The sequence below is a fragment of the Chelonia mydas genome, chromosome 27 (assembly GCF_015237465.2).
Source record: "Chelonia mydas isolate rCheMyd1 chromosome 27, rCheMyd1.pri.v2, whole genome shotgun sequence".
NCBI classification, from domain to species: domain Eukaryota; kingdom Metazoa; phylum Chordata; order Testudines; family Cheloniidae; genus Chelonia; species Chelonia mydas.
In genome coordinates, this window is record NC_057860.1 from 2,235,984 (window position 1) to 2,256,204 (window position 20,221).

Sequence of the window (20,221 nt, forward strand, 5' to 3'; positions counted from 1 at the left end):
TTCTGAAGGAACTTAAATATGAAATGGCAGAACGACTAAGTGGTATGTTACCTATCACTTAAATCTGCCTCTGTAGCAGATGACTGGAGGGTAGCTAATGTAAGGCTGATTTTTAAAAATATCTCCAGTAGTGATCCTGGTAACTACAGGCTAGTAAGCCTAACTTCAGTACCAGGAAAATTGGTTGAAACTATAGTAAAGAACAAAATGATGATACATAGATGAACACTTGGGGAAGAGTCAACACGGCTTGTGTAAAGGGAAACAATACCTCACCAATCTACTAGAATTGTTTGAGTGTGTTGTCAAGCATGTGGACCAGGGTGATTGAGTGGATATAGTGTATCTGGACTTTTAGAAAGCCTTTGGCAAGGTCCCGCACCAAAGGCTCTTAAGCAAACTAAGCAGTGCTGAGATAAGAGGGATGGTCCTCTCATGGATCAATAATTGCTTAAAAGATAGGAGACACAGGGTAAGAATAGGAGTAGGTCAGTTTTCACAACGGAGAGAGGGGAACAATGGGGTCCGTACTGGGACAAGTGCTGTTCAACATATTCAGAAGTGATTGGGAAAGGAAGTGAACCGTGATATGGCAAAATACACAGACAAAACAAAAGTATTCAATAGTGAAGTCCAAAGCAGACTGTGAAGAGTTACAAAGGGATCTCACAAAACTGGATGACTGGGTAACAAAAGGGCAGATTAAATTCAATGTTTAACTGCAAAGTAATGCACACTGGACAAAAGTAATCCCAACTATACATTCAAAACGATGGGGTTTAAATTAGCTGTTACCACTCAAGAAAGAGATCTTGGAATCATTGTGGATAATTCCTTGCTAAATGTTGATTGGCTGTCAAAAAAGCTAAAACAATGTTAGGAACCATGAGGAAAGGGATAGATGATAAAGCAGAAAATATGCCACCCTATAAATCCATGGTACACCCATACCTTAAATACTGGGTGCAGGTCCGGTTGCCCCCACCTCAAAAAATATATTAGAATTGGAAAAGGTACAGAGAAGAGCAACAAAAAATGTTTAAGGTTATGAAACAACCTCCCTAGGAGGAGAGGTTAAAAAGGGTGGGACCATTCATTTTAGACGGTAGATGACTAAGAGGAGGGGAAGTATAACAGAGGTCAATAAAATCATGAATGGTATGAAGAAAGTGAATAGGGAAGTGTTCTTTACACCTTTACATAACACAACAAGTAGGTGTCATCCAATGAAATTAAGGCAGCAGGTTTAAAACAAACATAAGGAAATACTTCACACAACCCACAGTCAATCTGTAGAACGAGTCGCTGTGGATGTTAAGGCCAAAAATATAACAACAGTTCAAAAAAGAATTAGGTTCATGAGAAATAGGTTGGCTGTTAGCCAATATGGTCAGGAGTGCAACCCCATGCTCCGGGTGTTCCTAAACCTCCAAATGCCAGAAGCTGGGACTGGACAGGGAATGGATCACTTGAAATTGCCCTGATCTGTTTATTCCTTCTGAAGCATTTGGCATTGGACACCGTCAAAAGGCAGGATACTGGGCTTGATGGATCATTGGTCTAACGCAGCATAGCCGTTCTTATGTTAAGTTTACTTAACAATAAAGAACAGAAATTCAAATGATAGCAAGCACAAATATTGGAAACAAAGGTATACATACAAAATAAAATCATAGCACATGTACTAGAGCCTAAGCTTAACAAATAAGACATTGTTATGTTATACAGAGCAAAAGCTCCCCCAAAACCCTTCCAGTGTACTTCAGCCAGGTTTGGCAGTTGTCTTCTATTCGCAAAACAAGCACACTGTCAGCTTACTTCCTAGGTGAAAGATGCCCATTGGGTCTCTATACCTACAGTTATAGACCCAGAAATCCATTGTCTGTACTTGGAAATAGGATAACCCATGATGCTTGTGTTTTCCTGTCTATAATCTCCCCTAGAGCCTTTGCAATCCCTTGATTAGCGTTTTGCTCAGATTGAAAGTAGGCTTTCATTGTGAAGTACCCAATACTCAATTTGCACATAGACTGAAAGATAAATATCTCTGGCCTGAAAGAAACTTGTTTCTCATCTGGTGACCAGCCCCACGTCAAAGACAATAAGAACATTATGTTCAGTGTATTTACATAACTCTATATTGATCAGCCGTACATTCACTTCACAATGGTTGTGAGAACCGGCAGGATACAGGCTTTCAGCAGAGACCTTACATGACACCCTTTGGCAAACTAATATGTAGATACCACACCTAGGCATTCCCGGTAACTCAGGGATTCCCAAACTTGGTTCACGACTTGTTCAGGGTAAGCCCCTGGTGGACTGCGAGACACTTTGTTTACCTGAGCATCCACAGGTACGGCCGCTCGCAGCTCCCAGTGGCTGCAGTTTTCCGTTCCCAGCCAATGGGAGCTGAGGGAAGCGGTGACCCAGCCCGTGCTGCTTCCCGCAGCTCCCATTGGCCCTGCATTTGCCTATGCTGTACCCATTCTTTGGATGAACAGGGCTTCAGTCTCAAGGGAGATTAATGTGGCATCTTTTCCCAGCCCTATGCTCACCTTCCCCACAAAGGTTTGTATGCACCTACTAGTGCATTGGTTGATGTGCTTACAAGTTCCTTGGGAGGGGGGAGGCATAGCTTCCCCATATGGGTGAGAGCTGCAAAGACCTCCCATTTGAAGCACTGTACGGTACTAATCTTTCTCTCTGTGTTCCTTTCCAGCCAAAATCAGCAGAGCAGCTCCTGGAGATGCTGGCAAGTGGGAACAGAAACCGCACACAGCACCCCACAGATGCCAATGCTACTTCCTCACGCTCACACGCCGTCTTCCAGGCAAGTAGCAGCAGCAACATCTGCGAGGATGTTCTCAGGACTCTCATCTTCAGGCTTCTGTGCCTAAATTGAGCCAAATGAAGAAACAGGAAGAAAGCTCCTGCTGGCTTGGAGTGCAGGGTCTCCAGTTATTACTTCTGTTCAGTATGTTAAGCAGGAGGATTATGTCTTCCTCTGAAGAATCTGGCAATAGCTACTGTCAGACAGAATACTGGGCTGGACCATTGGTTTGTTCTTGCAACTAAAGCAGACATATCGGGTCATCCGCTTACTCTCTGTCCTGCAGGGTAGGGTTCTCCTGCAGTGCATCCAGTGACATTTAAACAAGTGTTGGGACTCCCCCCCCCCCCCACCCCCACCTCCCTTGGAAAACGTTTTTTTCCCCCCTTTTTTTGTTTGTTTTTTGTTTTATCCCTGTACCCCTGTGTATTGCAATGAACAACTAGCCTCCTTCCTTGGTGGCCTAGTTGCAAGTTATTTCCCCCACCTTCCCTTTCGTCAGTACTTAGACACACTTTACATACTGAGCTCTCAAACTTTCCTTGGAAATCAGTCCCTGCAGCCTACAATCACTTGCTACTCTTCTCTGAAAACCTTCCAATTTCTCTTCATAGTGGTGTGCCCAGAATGGAAAAAATGAGTAACTCCAGGACTGTACAAAGAGACTATGATCTCTCTGACTGCAAGCGCCTCTCTAACTTGCTATCATTCGCCCCAGCTCTCACCACTCTGGTTTCCCAAGTTCTCTCTCCACACGAAGCAGAGCTGTTTGGGATGATTTTTCCTCAAATGGATTAGCTGCATTTTCAAGGCTGAATCTGCTGGTGTGCTGCACCTTGGACGCTGACTAGCCACCTCCAGTCCAGGTTAGGGCACTTTGCCAGGAAGAAGGTTTAGTCATTAGGGCCTGGACTCCCAGCTGGCCACAACGGAAAACCCTCCTGTAACGGGGTCGGCACCCACCTCTTGTGAGCACCCACTCTTGTTGGGTGTGTCTGCGATCTTTAAACCAGTCTAGCCCTGGTATGGGGCTGTATCCCCGGGGCTTCCTCCCTGGAGACGCTATCTTCCTGCGGCCTCCCCAGGCTCAGTCCCTATTCAGTGCCCACAGCCAGCCAGGAGCTCCTTCATTGCTCCCTCAGTCCCTGCTAGCAAACTAGCTTTGGGTCAGTCCTAGCAGCCAGCCAGGAGCCTCTCTCTCCCCCAGTCCCTGTCCACACTGAGCTGTCTGTGGCCCTGCTGCTCTTCCAGGCAGCCAGGCCTGCAGTCCTTTCTTCTCCAGCTCCAAGCAGCAACTGCCCTGTCTCTGGCTCTGTAGCTCCTTTTTATAGGGTTCACTCTAGCCTGCTTGGAGGACCTCTCCACTGCTCCTTACCTGGGATGAGTGTGGCAGGACCCTGAGTCCTCCGTGAGGGGGCCTCTGGGCCTAGTCCACCCCATCACACCTCCTCTCCTACTGGTTGCTTCTGCCTTTCACTTAGGCTGGCAACTATAATGTGGAGGAACTGGCTCAGAGTAGCTCTGTGCAGGGAGGCGGGGCTGATTGTTAGTCCTGCTCTTTAAGAACATAAGAAGGGCTGTCCATCTAGCCAACTGTCCATCTAGCCCAGTTTCCTGTCTCTGACAGTGGGTAGTGCCAGATACTTCCGAGGAGATGAATGGAACAGGGTAATTATCTAGTCATCCATCTATCCCCTGTTGTCTAGCCCCAGCTCCTGGCAGTTGGAGGCTTAAGGACACCCAGAGTATGGAGTTGCACCCCTGACCATCTTGGCTAATAGCCATTGATGGCCCTATTGTCCTTGAACTTATCTAATTCTTTTTTGAACCCAGTTATACTTTTGGCCTTACAACATCCACAGCAATGAGTTCCACGAGTTGATTGTGCATTGTGTGAAGAAGTACTTCCTTTTGTTTGTTTTAAACCCATTGCCTGTTAATTTTATCAGGTGACAACCTCTTCCCCCCCCCCTCCCCCCCCGTGCTTGTGTTATGTGAAGGGGGTAAATAACACTTTCCTGTTCACTTTCTCCACACCATTTATGATGATATAGACCTCTATAATGCCACTCTTTAGTAATCTATCTTCTAAATTGAACAGTCCTGGTCTTTTAATCTCTCCTAATATGGGAGCTGTTCCATCCCCCTAACTATTTTTGTTGCTGTTCTCTGCACCTTTTCCAATTCTAGTATCTTTTTAGAGATGAGGCAATCAGAACTGCCCACGGTATTCAAGGTGTGGGCGTACCATGGGTTTATATAGCAGCACTAAGAGATTGTCTGTCGTATGATCTATCCCTTTCCTAAGGTTCCTAGCATTCTGTTCGTTTTTTTGACTGCCACTGCACGTTGGGCAGATGTTTTCAGAGAACTATCCACGATGACTCCAAGATCTGTTGCTTGAGTAGTAACAGTTAATTTAGAATCCATCATTTTGTATCTAGCGTTGGGATTATTTTCTTCAATGTACATTACTTGGTTTTTATCAACACTGAATTTTCATTTGCCATTTTGTCACCCCGTCACACAGTTTAGTGAAATCTCTTTGTAACTCTTCACAGTCATCTTTGGATTTATCTTGAGTAATTTTGCATTATCTTCAGATTTTGCCACATCACTGTTCCACCCCTTTTTCCAGATCATTTATGAATATGTTGAACAGCACAGTTCCCAGCGCAGATCCTTGGGGGGGGGGGGGGCACTATTTACCTCTCTCTGTTGTGAAAACTGGACATTTATTCCTACCCTTTGTTTCCTATCTTTTAACCAATTATTGACTCATGAGAGGACCTTCCCTCTTACCTCAGGACTGCTTAGTTTGCTTAAGAGCCTTTGGTGCGGGGCGTTGTCAAAGGCTTTCTAAAAGTTCAAGTGCGCTATATCTACTGGTCACTCTTGTCCACGTGCTTATTGACACCCTCAAGGAATTCTAAAAATTGGTGAGGCATGATTTCCCTTTATAAAAGCCATGTTGACTCTTCTCCAACATATCGTGTTAATCTACATGTCTGGTAATTCCATTCTTTACTATAGTTTCAACCAGTTTGCCTCGTCCTGAAGTTAGGTTTAGTGGCCTGTAATTGTCAAGATTGCTGCTGGAGCCTCTTTTAAAAATCGGCATCACATTAGCTACTCTCCAGTCATCTGGTACAGAGGATGATTTAAGTGATAGGTTACATACCACAGTTTAGTAGTTTTGCAATTTCATATTTGAGTTCCTTCAGAACTCCTGGGGGAATCCCGTCTGGTCCTGGTGACTTACTACTCTTTAATTTCTCAATTTGTTCCAAAACCACCTCTACTGACACCTCAATCTGGGACAATTCCTCAGATTTGTCACCTAAAAAGAATGGCTTGGGTGTAGGGAATCTCCCACACATCCTGTGCAGTGAAGACCAATGCAAAGAATTGCTTTAGCTTCTCCACAACAGCCTGGTCTTCCTTAGCCCCTCGGTCGTTCCGTGGCTCTACTGACCGTTCAGCAGGCTTCCGGCTTCTGATATATTTAAAAAGTAACAGCGATTTTTTTCTGTGTCATTTGCTGGTTGCTCTTCAAATTCTGTCTTGACCTGCCCTATTATACTTGACCTGGCACAGTTTATGCTCCTTTCTCTTTTCCACACTAGGATTTGACTTCTAATTTTTAAAGGACGCCTTTTCGCCTCTCACCCCCTCTTCTACTCTGCTCTTAAGCCATGGAGGCATATTTTTGGTCCTCTTACTGTTTTTTTGGTTTATTTTTTTGGTTTGTTTTTTGTTTTTGTTTTTAATTTGGGATATACATTTAATATGACCCTCTATCATTGTGCTTTTTAATAGTCTCCACGCTGTTTGCAGGCATGTGAGTTGTGACTGTTCCTTTTAATTTCTATTTAACTAGCTACCTTATTTTTGTGCAGTTCCTGTGGTGGGTTTCTTTGGCATTTTCATCCCACAAGGATGTTACATTTAATTACATTAAATTAAACCACTATTATTGAGCAGTTCAGCTATATCCACCTCTTGGACCAGATCCTGTGCTCCACTTAGGACTAAATCAATAATTGTCTCTCCCATTGTGGGTTCCAGGACAAACTGCTCCAAGAAGCAGTCATTTTGTGTTGAGAAGTTTTATCCCTGCATCCCTTCCTGAAGTGACATACCCAGTTAATATCAAGATAGTTGAAATCCCCAGTTATTATTGCATTTTCTGCCTTTGTAGCCTCTCTAGTCTCCCTGAGCATTTCACAATCATGGTCACCATCCTTGTCAGGTAGCAGGTCGGATATTCCTGCCTCTATACTCTCCTTTAACCCATGTAAGGCTGCCGGCCCACTGGGACAGCCATTGCTCAGAGAGAGCTAGTGAGGTGAGGAAGGGGAGTAGTTGAGGCTTTGTGTGGGGATGAGAGGGAGAGAGTAGTTGAGGGCAGGGTTTACTTCAGATCATGAGAACAGCCAGACTGGGTCAGACCAGTGATCCACCTAGCCCTGTATCCCGTCTTTCAGCTAGTGCCGGATGCTTCAGAGGGAACGATCAGAACAGGGCAGTTTATCAAGTGATCCATCCCCTGTTGTCCAGTCCCAGCTCCTAGCAGGCAGAGGTTTAAGGACACCCAGAGCATGGAGTTCTGTCACTGACCATCTTGGCTAACAAGCATTGATGGACCTGTCTTCCATGACCTTATCTAGTTTTTTTTAATCCAGCTATAGTATATCAAGTATCTATAAACTCCCTTAATGGGTCAGAGCCCCACAAATCTCATTACTTATGGGCCAACAAAAGGCAATGACTTTCAGTGACGGAGCCAGAGGGTGAAGCTGTCCTAGAAACGAGAAGCCATGTGTTTGCAACCCTGGCTGAGCTCCCCCTTGTGGATGCTTCCCAGCTTGCTTTTGGGATGCAACTACTAGATCCTACATAGAGTGTTTGGGTCTGGACAGAGTCTAGTCACCGTCTCAAGGTCTGGGCTTCCAGGCACTTTCAGGATGCGGATCCTCTGTCTAGCACCCCTTCCTGAGATATACGATTCTGCAATCCAACTACTGCTGGCCTGCCCAGTAGCAAATGCATGCTTCCCCAAAGTTCCTCCGAAGCTATGGACCCTCTGGATTGCTATTTCACCCTTCGGAGACTACATGACAGTTAAAACAAGGGACGCACAGACTCAGCAAAGGAATTTCTCAACCAGTCATTCTTCACTGATAGACAAAGCACAAGAGAGATACAAATCTACAGAATATAACAAACATCTGCACTTCAAACCCTCCTTCCAGCATCCTCACCACTCTGAGAGCCCTTTGGGGTTTGGTCAGTCCTTCCAGAGTCCCAGGACCCTCCTCCCCTCCTGCACAGCCTTGTTATCTTGTTCTGGTCAGTTAGAGAGCCCTTGGTAAGAGCAGAACTTGTCCTTTTATACAGCTCCAGTCCCCTCTGTCAGGTGCCCCTGCCCCCCAATCAACTTCAAGTCCCTTGTCCGGTGTGTCATTGCTTGGTTACAGCCCATCTACAGTTCAGACTGGGGACACTGGTCCCCTTGATAAGCCCACCACCCAAGGGACAGTTTATTGTTCTGGGACACTTCCATTTGAATGGAAGACTATCCAGGTTAGTGACTCTTGATTGCTCTCTTGTTAACCCACTGCTAGTGGGCGCAGTCTCTGCTAATACCTTCTAGATATCCCAGTCCAACATGATGGAGGGTGAAAGGCAAAAGCGAAGGTGCAGTACAAGTTACAATCAAAATGGAGTTTGCAGACTGATACAGACATACCATGCCAACCTGTCATATCCTGTATCCATTACAAGTTCTCCTCCCACAACCTGAGACCAATCAGAGTTGGCCTTATGGCCTGCGAGATCCTAGAACTGAGTGTGGGGAAGACTGGACAGTGTTTTCTCTCCGCTAGCCCCTCAGCCGGGGGAAGATAGTTGACCTGTAGCTTGGCAACATGGCACAGTAGATCAGTGAGTGGAGAGGAAACACAGGCTCTTGTTGTCATTGCTTGTGGTGATGGCTAGTCCTGCAGTGAATCTCTTGCCTGGTGGCCTTATCAGACCCCAGGAGAGGTCATGTTCAGTTCTCTGCTGTCCCCTACGATAAGACGTTGCCTGCTGACTGGGCTGAGCAGGTCGTGAGGCCTCGCCTTATCTTTCCTCACGAGCCTTATCTTTTCTTCCTGTCCTTGCAGATCTTTGTGAAGCAGCAGGACCGTGTGGTTGGCATCACTCAGGACCTGCAGGTGGCCAAGATGAGCCTGATTGACCTGGCAGGCTCGGAGCGAGCATCAACCACCAACACAAAGGGAGAGCGGCTCCGAGAGGGTGCCAACATCAACCGTTCGCTGCTGGCCCTGATTAATGTCATCAACGCCCTGGCTGATGCAAAGGTAATGCCCCTGCTCCACCCTTCCACAATACACCCTCCTCGGAAAACCACCTTGCATTTCTGCAGTACAAAGGGCAGGGGGGTTAAAAGGACACTTGACATAAGGTATTTCCTTGTCTGAGAAACCTAAGGAACTCTCTGCTGCAGGATATTGACACATCTAGCTCAGGAAGACTTCATAGGATTAGGAATAGCCTCTGACATTAACTGTGGTAAAACAGAGCTGGACCAACTGCCTCTTCAGGCTCTTGCTTCCTAGCCTAGGTTTATGGGAACGAGTCTGAGCATTAGGATATCCGCATGCTAGGATTCTTAGAGATACCTGACAACTGAGGTGGGTCCCCTGATCTCTCCGAACAGAGCAGGAAGTCCCACATCCCATACAGGGACAGTAAGCTCACACGCCTGCTGAAGGACTCTCTTGGGGGCAACTGCCGGACTATCATGATTGCTGCCATCAGCCCATCTGCACTCGCCTATGAGGACACCTACAACACGCTCAAGTATGCCAATCGGGCCAAGGAGATCAAACTGTCGGTGGGTCCCACACATCTGTGTACAGACCTCTATCTCTATGGTGCTGCTGTGTTGAGAGGCTGTTGGCAAGTGGGCTGGGGCAAAAGCTGGCTCCGTGAGGTTCATCACCTACCATAGTGCCTCTGGATAATTAAAGGGGTCTTAGTTCAGTTAACCCACTGGTAGACATTCATTTAGATCTCTGAACTATCTAGTCCACGTATCTATGCCTGATCTGGGGACAAGCCCAGCTAGAGTTGCTGATGGTGATGCAGCTCAGTCTGGAGGAGATGTGAGCATTGGCTAAAGCCAAGCATCACTTCATGGGCGGGCATTAGTGACTATGAAAGGGAGCTTCTCCCTTCAGAATTGTCCCTTCGAGGTGTTCCCTACATCACAGGGGTATCCCAGCAGCGCTGCTTAACCTAACCCATAGAGTAACTGGGGCCCAGCAACAGGACTCACTGGCCTCTCAGTTCTCTTGCACAGAGCCAGGGCTATTCCACCTCTGTTCCTTTAACCCTCTCTCCTCCTTCCCCACCCCCTTTCCACCCTGCAGCTGAAGAGTAACGTGCTCAGCCTGGACTGCCACATCACTAAATACGCAGCTATCTGTGAGCAGCTGAAAGCAGAGGTGAGATGCCTGACAGGGGGCTGGTGAGTGGTTCTGTCTGTAGCCCTTGCCAGAGACCAGCACTGCTCTGGGATTGTAAGTACCATGAGTTCTGTGGTAGGCTCAGAGCATTGGCTATGCTGCCGGAGAACTGCTTAGCCCAGTTAGTGGGCAGCCTCTTACGTTAAGGAAGAGCAGAGGACTGGAATGGACTCTTCTAGGGCTGCAATGAGAGCTCTGCTGCTGGACATATCCAGGGGCCCAGGTATTCTGGGATCCTGCAGCCCTTGCTCTAGAACCCGGTAATGAATTCCTCTCTGCCTTGTTTGTGAAGAGAGCATCCCAAAAGTGAATGGCATGTAACTGCTGTAGCCCTGCCTCCCCTAATCTGCAGCAGGACAGCCAGAAACAATGGCACTGAAGTGTGAACTGCCCAATTGATCCCCAAAGCTCCTAGTGTCCCCAGCCAGCTGCCAGAATCTCCACATTCCCCCTTACCTCTTCTACAAGGCAAATGGTCAATAAACCTGCAACACCCTGAAAAACGTTGAGGCAAAGTAAGACTGTAAGGCTTACAACTGAGTGTGCCAATCTCAGGTCAGACTGTCAGAAAACTCGTGGCGTGTTCTGTAATTAGATTTCACCAAGCCAGTAACAAATGTGTGCTCCTGGATCACCATACCAGTCTGACCATGGAGCCACAGACAGCCCCCTTAGGCTCTCCAGCCCCTCTTTACTAACCAGACAAATTGAACTTTGTGATGAAAGGCTATTAACACCACAAATCACCTCATATTAGGTTACTCCCAACCCCAAGGGGTCGGTTACTTACCCTGGGTCAATGCATACTCGATCTCACACCAAAGACAACGCTGACAGCCAGTTTCTCTAGTAAACTATCTAAAGCTTTATTAGCTAAGAAAAAAAATGAGAGTTATTGAGAGGTTAAAGCAGGTAAAATGCATTCACAGGGAGTCGGTTGGTAAGTCCAATATGATAGCAGAGATGAAGTGAGCTGCTAGATTTCAATAAGTCTCTCAGCGTTACACAGAATAACTGTGGGGAATCTCCGTCCACTTGTTCAATATTCCACCCTATTAGAATCCAAAACAGTTCAAAGATGCAGGATCATAGAATCATAGAATATCAAGGTTGGAAGGGACCTCAGGAGGTCATCTAGTCCAACCCCCTGCTCAAAGCAGGACCAATCCCCAATTTTTGCCCCAGATCCCTAAATGGCCCCCTCAGGGATTGAACTCACAACCCTCGGTTTAGCTGGCCAATGCTCAAACCACTGAGCTATCCCTCCGCCCCCAAGGAGGAAGATCATTCCCTTGAACCAGTATTTATAGATTCTTGTTCACAGAAAATTAGCTGACTGCTTCTGTATCCATTGTTGAACGCAACGACTCTTGCTTTCAAGTTAGCCTTCTACTTTTTGCATTCACAAGTAATGTAGTTGCAGTGACATACATAATGCAATTGCCTGCCACTACAGTCTAATAGGGATAGAGAAGTGAAAACAATACAAGTATCACTCATTAGTTTTCATGCAGTTTACACACCACGTAAATTCTCACTAACATACACTTTTGATCTAGGGTTAATTAAGTAAGGGGTATACCTAATGTAATGCAATAGTAAACAACAGGTTATAAGTAAGTGAAGACAATATTAGTGCTTGGGGTGTGCTGTAGACCGCCGGGATCTAATCTGGATATGGATAGAGCCCTTTTTAATGTTTTTAATAAAGTAAATACTAATGGAAACTGTGTGATCATGGGAGACTTTAACTTCCCAAATATAGACTGGAGGACGAGTGCTAGTAATAATAATAGGGCTCAGATTTTCCTAGATGCGATAGCTGATGGATTGCTTCATCAAGTAGTTGCTGAACCGACTAGAGGGGATGCCATTTTAGATTTGGTTTTGGTGAGTAGTGAGGACCTCATAGAAGAAATGGTTGTAGGGGATAATCTTGGTTCAAGTGATCATGAGCTAATTCAGTTCAAACTGAAAAGAAGGATAAACAAAAATAAATCTGCAACTAGGGCTTTTGATTTCAAAAGGCCTGACTTTCAAAAATTAAGGAAATTAGTTAGGGAAGTGGATTGGACTGAAGAATTTATGGATCTAAAGGTAGAGGAGGCCTGGGATTATTTTAAATCAAAGCTGCAGAAGCTATCGGAAGCCTGCATCCCAAGAAAGGGGAAAAAATTCATAGGCAGGAGTTGTAGACCAAGCTGGATGAGCAAGCATCTCAGAGAGGTGATTAAGAAAAAGCAGAAAGCCTACAGGGAGTGGAAGATGGGAGGGATCAGCAAGGAAAGCTACCTTATTGAGGTCAGAACACGTAGGGATAAAGTGAGAGAGGCTAAAAGACAAGTAGAGTTGGACCTTGCAAAGGGAATTAAAACCAATAGTAAAAGGTTCTATACCATATAAATAAGAAGAAAACAAAGAAAGAAGAAGTGGGACCGCTAAACACTGAGGATGGAGTGGAGGTCAAGGATAATCTAGGCATGGCCCAATATCTAAACAAATACTTTGCCTCAGTCTTTAATAAGGTTAAAGAGGATCTTAGGGATAATGGTAGCATGACAAATGGGAATGAGGATATGGAAGTAGATATTACCATATCTGAGGTAGAAGCGAAACTCAAACAGCTTAATGGGACTAAATCGGGGGGCCCAGATAATCTTCATCCAAGAATATTAAAGGAATTGGCACCCGAAATTGCAAGCCCATTAGCAAGAATTTTTCATGAATCTGTAAACTCAGGGGTTGTACCGTATGATTGGAGAATTGCTAACATAGTTCCTATTTTTAAGAAAGGGAAAAAACGGTGATCCGGGTAACTATAGGCCTGTTGGTTTGACATCTGCAGTATGCAAGGTCTTGGAAAAAATTTTGAAGGAGAAAGTAGTTAAGGACATTGAAGTCAATGGTAAATGGGACAAAATACAACATGGTTTTACAAAAGGTAGATCATGCCAAACCAACCTGATCTCCTTCTTTGAGAAAGTAACAGATTTTTTAGACAAAGGAAACACAGTGGATCTAATTTACCTAGATTTCAGTAAGGCGTTTGATACTGTGCCACATGGGGAATTATTAGTTAAAGTGGAAAAGATGGGGATCAATATGAAAACTGAAAGGTGGATAAGGAATTGGTTAACAGGGAGACTACAGTGTGTCCTACTGAAAGGTGAACTGTCAGGCTGGAGGGAGGTTACCAGTGGAGTTCCTCAGGGATCCGTTTTGGGACCAATCTTATTTAATCCTTTTATTATTGACCTTGGCACAAACAGTGGGTGTGTGCTAATAAAGTTTGCGGATGATACAAAGCTGGGAGGTATTGCCAATTCAGAGAAGGACAGGGATATCATACAGGAGGATCTGGATGACCTTGTAAACTGGAGTAATAGTAATAGGATGAAATTTAATAGTGAGAAGTGTAAGGTCATGCATTTAGGGATTAATAACAAGAATTTTAGTTATAAGCTGGGGACTGCATCAATTAGAAGTAACGGAGGAGGAGAAGGACCTTGGAGTATTGGTTGATCATAAGATGACTATGAGCCGCCAATGTGATATGGCTGTGAAAAAAGTTAATGCGGTCTTGGGATGCATCAGGAGAGGTATTTCCAGTAGGGTTAAGGAGGTTTTAGTACCGTTATACAAGGCACTGGTGAGACCTCACCTGGAATACTGTGTGCAGTTCTGGACTCCCATGTTTAAGAAGGATGAATTCAAACTGGAACAGGTACAGAGAAGGGCTACTAGGATGATCCGAGGAATGGAAAACTTGTCTTATGAAAGGAGACTCAAGGAGCTTGGCTTGTTTAGCCTAACTAAAAGAAGGTTGAGGGGAGATATGATGGCTCTCTATAAATATACCAGAGGGATAAATACCGGAGAGGGAGAGGAATTATTTAAGCTCAGTACCAATGTGGACACAAGAACAAATGGATACAAACTGGTCACTGGGAAGTTTAGACTTGAAATTAGATGAAGGTTTCTAACCATCAGAGGAGTGAAGTTTTGGAATAGCCTTCCAAGGGAAGCAGTGGGGCAAAAGATCTATCTATCTTTAAGATTAAACTCAATAAGTTTATGGAGGAGATGGCATGATGGGATAACATGATTTTGGTAATTAAATATTCATGGTAAATAGGCCTAATGACCTGTGATGGGATGTTAGATGGGGTGGGATCTGAGTTACCCAGGAAAGAATTTTCTGTAATATCTGGCTGGTGAATCTTGCTCATATGCTCAGGGGTTAGCTGATCGCCATATTTGGGGTCGGGAAGGAATTTTCCTCCAGGGCAGATTGGAAGAGGCCCTGGAGGTTTTTCGCCTTCCTCTGTAGCATGGGGCACGGGTCACTTGCTGGAGGATTCTCTGCTCCTTGAAGTCTTTAAACCACGATTTGAGGACTTCAATAGCTCAGACACAGGTGAGAGATTTTTCGCAGGAGTGGGTGGGTGAAATTCTGTGGCCTGCATTGTGCAGGAGGTCAGACTAGATGATCATAATGGTCCCTTCTGACCTTAGTATCTATGAATCTATAAATATCAGCATTTTGCTAGTTTTCATGAATTTAGAGCAAATGTAATTAGGGGGCATATGCGATGTAAATGCAATGTGATAACATCCCCCTTTGTGAATTGGCTTGAACACACAATGACCTTTTAGCATTTCTTTGCTATCCACACACCAGTGAATTGCCCTATTGCTCCAGCCTGAGCTGGTAATCTGCTAGACAGATCACAACACTGACAAATGTCAGGGCAGAATAAGACTGAACTGAATGTCAAACCAACACAGGGGCTAGTGCAGAGGCTGGATTCTGGTAACTACCTCCTTGGAACACTTGGACCTGAAGGTGCTGCACAGTCTGCAATCTGATACAGAATCCAGGGGGGTTGGCAGACTGCCTGGGGGAATAAAGGGCAGGTGCCTGGCCGCTCTCCAAGGACTCCAAGTGTCACGGGTGGGGGCTGGGGAGGGGTCTCCTGCAAATGCACGAACTTCTCCTGACTGCAGTTTCTGGAGTGGAGTATGACTACAGGCTCACGAGCAAGTGGCGGACATGCTTGGGGACTGGTATGTGGTGTCCCTTGCTGCTTAGGGGTTCACGTGCAGGAGGAACACAGCAAGTCCTAAGTGTCAAGGTCTCTCCTGCAGTGCATAGGCTGCTGCTCTCAGAAGGGAGGTGTAGCTTTGTGGAATTGCCAGCGAATGCCATGAAAGGATGGGGAAATCGGATCTACATGGGTTGAATTTCCCTTGCAGGTGGCAAATCTGCGAGAGAAGCTCCAAGCTTATGAGAGAAACACCCAGGATCCAGACCATCAGGTTCCAGCTCCTCAGGCACAGTCTAGCCCTTGGCAGGTGGAGCTGCTCAGGTACGTTTTGTTGACCATCAAATCTTGTCCTTCCAGGAGCCTGACCAGTGCTGAATGCTATATCCTATCTCCCAGGCTTCCCCCATCAAGGATTTTTAGGGTTCATTTTACTCTTGATTGTGTCTGAAAGCAGAGCTGATTGGAATGCAGCCACACCTGTTGACTCGCTAAGCACATGGTCATGTCAGTCGTACATTCCTGCCTATGATGAAGCCATAGTCTGTCCACCGGTGCCTCCCAGAGCCCGGATGGGCAGAGTGACTCACTGACAAGTGAGACGGAAGGTGGTCCACGAAGGCCTTTTGCCAGACTAAGCACAGAATAAGACTTGCAAAATCTGACTGTAAAAGAAAGGTCTCCATGAGGGTCTCCATCTCTGACCTCCCCAGAGAAGCCTGTAAGTGGTTGCAGCAAACACTGCAGCTTTCCACCCAAATCTGCTCTGGCAACTGCTCCCAAAGAGCTTGTCTCCGTGTTGTTATGGCTGCTTCTTCCTCTGCATTGCTACAGGTCAGCACAGGCTACACAGGAGGGGTCTCCAGATCATGAAGTCCCTGAGAAGGGTAACCAGGAAATGGTGATACAGCAGCAGGAGCTGAAAGTGAGACCATCCTTTCAGCAACAGGACTTGGGAGCAGTGGAACAGGTGAGAGAAGGGGCCGGTTGGCAGAGGAGCGCTTGGGCAGGTTTGGAGACTTGGAGAGAATGAGACAGCAGCAGGGTGAGGGGAAGAGTAGGATAGGTGAGGGTGACCCTGAGGTGTTGAGACACTGACGAGGAATAGCAGGGCTATGGCAATATCTGGAGGGTCAGCAGCGGAGGGGGGGAGTAGAGAAGCTGGGAATTGTGGCCTTGGAAGATGAGCATTATCCTGGGGAAAGGATAAGAGGCTGCTCCAAAGCTGCACTCAGCCCCACAGGATCACGGCTCTGCAAAACACTTCGCTGATGGCCGTCCCCACGGCACCTTGTTCTGTGCCTTAAGACAAGGGTCCAGCTGAGGAGCTCTCCACTGCATAATGCAGTACAAGGTCTCAGGGCTCAGTGAGCAGTGGACATGTGATGTGCAGTGCAGCCCACTAGTCTCTCATGCTGCTTGGTTCTGTTGTAAAGTACAAGGACAGCCCCATCTACATGACACACGTTACTGTCTGGGGTTACAGCTTGTGCTGAAGCCGTGTCCTCTGCTCTACAGTAAACTCTCCCTCTCCTTCATTAAACCTGTGCCAGGTGAGAGTGGCAGGAGCTGGCAAAACTGAGCAAAAGCATTCATAGAATCATAGAATCTCAGGGCTGGAAGGGACCTCAGGAGGTCATCTAGTCCAACCCCCTGCTCAAAGCAGGATCAATCCCCAACTAACTAACTAACTAACGTTCCCTCCTTGTGATCAATTCAGATGCCAGAGAAGGAACTTCATGACTATGCCACAGATCTTCAGCAGAAAACCAATAAACCAAGCTCTCTGCTCCAGGGACTGCCCCGGGATCAGACCCAGAGGTGAGTGTTCCCTCACCACCTCCCCCACTGCTGCCCCCACATACGTGCACATAGGAAAAAGGGACGTGCTCCTTCCTGTGGCAAGGTGAACTGTGCGGCAGTACTGTGCCCAGGCTGAAAGAACCAGTGCAGTCTGCAGGGTGCTTGTGCGCCTCATGGTGATTGTGAAGGGGCAGGAGCAGTTAATAGGGATATAGGGCCTCTGTAGTTACCTGTCCTATAAAGGCAGCACCTACCATAGCCCACTGGAAACTGATCATATGGGATACCCCTCCCTGATCCTAATGGGTGATCTCTGTAAAATGCTCCAGGGGGAGACAAAACCAAGGCCTGGCCAATGTGCCATGTGCTGGGGAGATTCCTTTTTCTCCTGTGCCAAAGCTGCCATAGGAGGTCATGGTGTCTAGGAACAATAATGGTCCAGCCCAAGTAATTTATGTACTGAGGTACTAGTGGTAGCAAAGTAACTGCCCTTTCTCCATGAATCCCAGTAATATGGATTCTGCCAGCAAAGCAGAGTCAGAATTCCCAGTGTGGCAAATGGTATGTGAACCTGAACTTCAGACTGGTAGAATTCACCTCCAGAAGCTCTCCTTCTGTCCTGGGCTTCTATAGGTTGTGGCCTGGGGTGGGTCCATGACCCAGTCTGCTGGGATCTCTGCCCCAAGTCTCTTGCCAGAATGGATCCCTTGGAAAAGTTACTCTTCAGGAGGAGCCCTGGGGAAGGGGGGTGTTTAACTTTAAAACCTGCCAGCCTGGCCAAGAATCAGAGGTGCCAAAAGCCCAGCCCAGCGTCCCACATGCCTGCGATACCAGCGCTGGAATCAAAGGATGACTACAGAGTTGACAACCGGCAGTTTCTGTTGCTGGTGAACCCATCAAGCAGGAATTCCTTCTCTGCTATTGCAGTCCTAAAATAGTCTGACCAGATCCTACCCCCTTGGATTGGGCTCCGCTGCCCGATCCATTTACAGCTGAGGTGCAGACTTCGGACTGGCCGCAAGCTGCCACACCGCTGTATTGTAAAGTTTGGCCGTCCCTTGCACTAACAGTCTGTGCTCTTGTGCGACCCTAAGAGGACACCTGGAATTGAACGGGCTTGTCTGGGTGCTTCCTGGAACCAATGCAGGTAGGTGGTATGTGGGACTGAGGTGCTGGTGATGTAACCTAGGTGCCCAGAAGACCTAAGCTGAAGTCACGATTTTCAGCTAACTGGTTCTTGGGACCAGGTTCTCACCTGACATGGGAGGCATGCTACACTGTGCTAGACTATTGGAGACAGTGTTCATCGGCTCCAGTGAAACTCACATTACGGCCCTTTCTATCCCAGGCTGGTAATTGCTGTCCTGCGTGTTGCACAAAGGCAGTACTCTCTGTTGAAGGCTGCCAACCTCCTAACCCCTGACATGGTCTCAGAGTTTGAGGAACTGGAATACCTGGTGCAAAGAGAAACCGGTAGGAGTCAAGAGCCAGCTGGGACTCTGGGCGGATCCGAGGTGACCCCAGCCCAAGAGGAGCAGCAGCACTCGGATAATGGTGAGCTTGTGTGGGTGTGGTCTCCAGAACAGCTGGGCCTCAACCCCTACTTTCTGCTGTCCCCCCAGGATTTGAAATATATGCATGAGTGACAGGGCAGAGGAGACTGGAAGGCTCTGTTCAGTGGCTCACACTTTGGGGTTGTCACTACTGTCCTCCCTCCCAATGGGAGTGGCTGCCTCACTTGGAGCCTTCCCTGCGGCCCAAACTCCCTAGCAGGCTAGAGCAAAGCTGGGTGCGGCATATGTAGCCCCTGGCTACATGGAGCATTAACTTGGCATCCAGGACCCAACTTAAACGCACTTTGAGGACAAAGGCAACTTGAGGGTGGGTGGGCAACTGAGTGGATACCGCACTGGGGACCCTAGGACTAGGTGCAGTGGCACAGCCTCTACCCCCCGCTAAGTACCTCTGTTTAAAATCAACCTCAGTTAAAAGAACAGGAGGACTCGTGGCACCTTAGAGACTAACCCATTTATGTGAGCGTAAGCTTTCGTGAGCTACAGCTCACTTCATCGGCTGCATGCAGTGGAAAATACAGTGGGGAGATTTATATACACAGAGAACATGAAACAATGCCCCCCAGCCTGAAGGAAATACCAGCAACCACACAACAAAACCACTAACCCAGGAACCTATCCTTGCGACAAAGCCCGTTGCCAGCGGTGTCCACATATCTATTCAGGGGACACCATCACAGGGCCTAATCACATCAGCCACACTATCAGAGGCTCATTCACTGGCACATCTACCAATGTGAGATATGCCTTCGTGTGCCAGCAATGCCCCTCTGCCATGTACATTGGCCAAACCGGACAGTCTCTACGTAAAAGAATAAATGGACACAAATCAGACGTCAAGAATTATAACATTCAAAAACCAGTTGGAGAACACTTCAATCTCTCTGGTCACTCGATTACAGACCTAAAAGTGGCAATTCTTCAACAAAAAAACTTCAGAAACAGACTCCAATGAGAGACTGCTGAATTGGAATTAATTTGCAAACTGGATACAATTAACTTAGGCTTGAATAGAGACTTTACACAAAGTAAAACTATTTCCCCATGTTTATTCCACCCCCCCCCCCCAGCCCCCCACACACACATTCTTGTCAACTGCTGGAAATGGCCCACCTTGATTATCACTACAAAATGTCCCCCTCACCCCCCCCAGCTCTCCTGCTGGTAATAGCTCACCTTAAGTGATCACTCTCGTTACAGTGTGTATGGTAACACCCATTGTTTCATGTTCTCTGTATATATAAATCTCCCCACTTATTTTCCACTGCATGCGTCCAATGAAGTGAGCTGTAGCTCACTTTTTGTAGCTCACAAAAGCTTATGCTCAAATAAATTTGTTAGTCTCTAAGGTGCCACAAGTCCTCCTTTTCTTTTTGTGGATACAGACTACACAGCTGCTACTCTGAAACCTCAGTTAAATCATTTCAG

General features: G+C 46.7%; 1 protein-coding gene across 4 annotated transcripts in view; it reads left to right on the forward strand.

The window, feature by feature from the left end:
• Nucleotides 1-20,221, forward strand: part of KIF18B (kinesin family member 18B) — a 36,377-nt gene that overhangs the window by 10,641 nt on the left and 5,515 nt on the right. For all 4 annotated transcript variants that reach the window (XM_043536946.1, XM_043536945.1, XM_043536949.1 and 1 more), the window contains 8 exons: nucleotides 2,723-2,833; nucleotides 9,004-9,201; nucleotides 9,561-9,737; nucleotides 10,276-10,350; nucleotides 15,628-15,740; nucleotides 16,251-16,386; nucleotides 17,137-17,237; nucleotides 18,568-18,773. In XM_043536946.1, coding sequence (XP_043392881.1) covers nucleotides 2,723-2,833; nucleotides 9,004-9,201; nucleotides 9,561-9,737; nucleotides 10,276-10,350; nucleotides 15,628-15,740; nucleotides 16,251-16,386; nucleotides 17,137-17,237; nucleotides 18,568-18,773 — 1,117 coding nt within the window. The remainder of the gene's footprint in view (nucleotides 1-2,722; nucleotides 2,834-9,003; nucleotides 9,202-9,560; nucleotides 9,738-10,275; nucleotides 10,351-15,627; nucleotides 15,741-16,250; nucleotides 16,387-17,136; nucleotides 17,238-18,567; nucleotides 18,774-20,221) is intronic.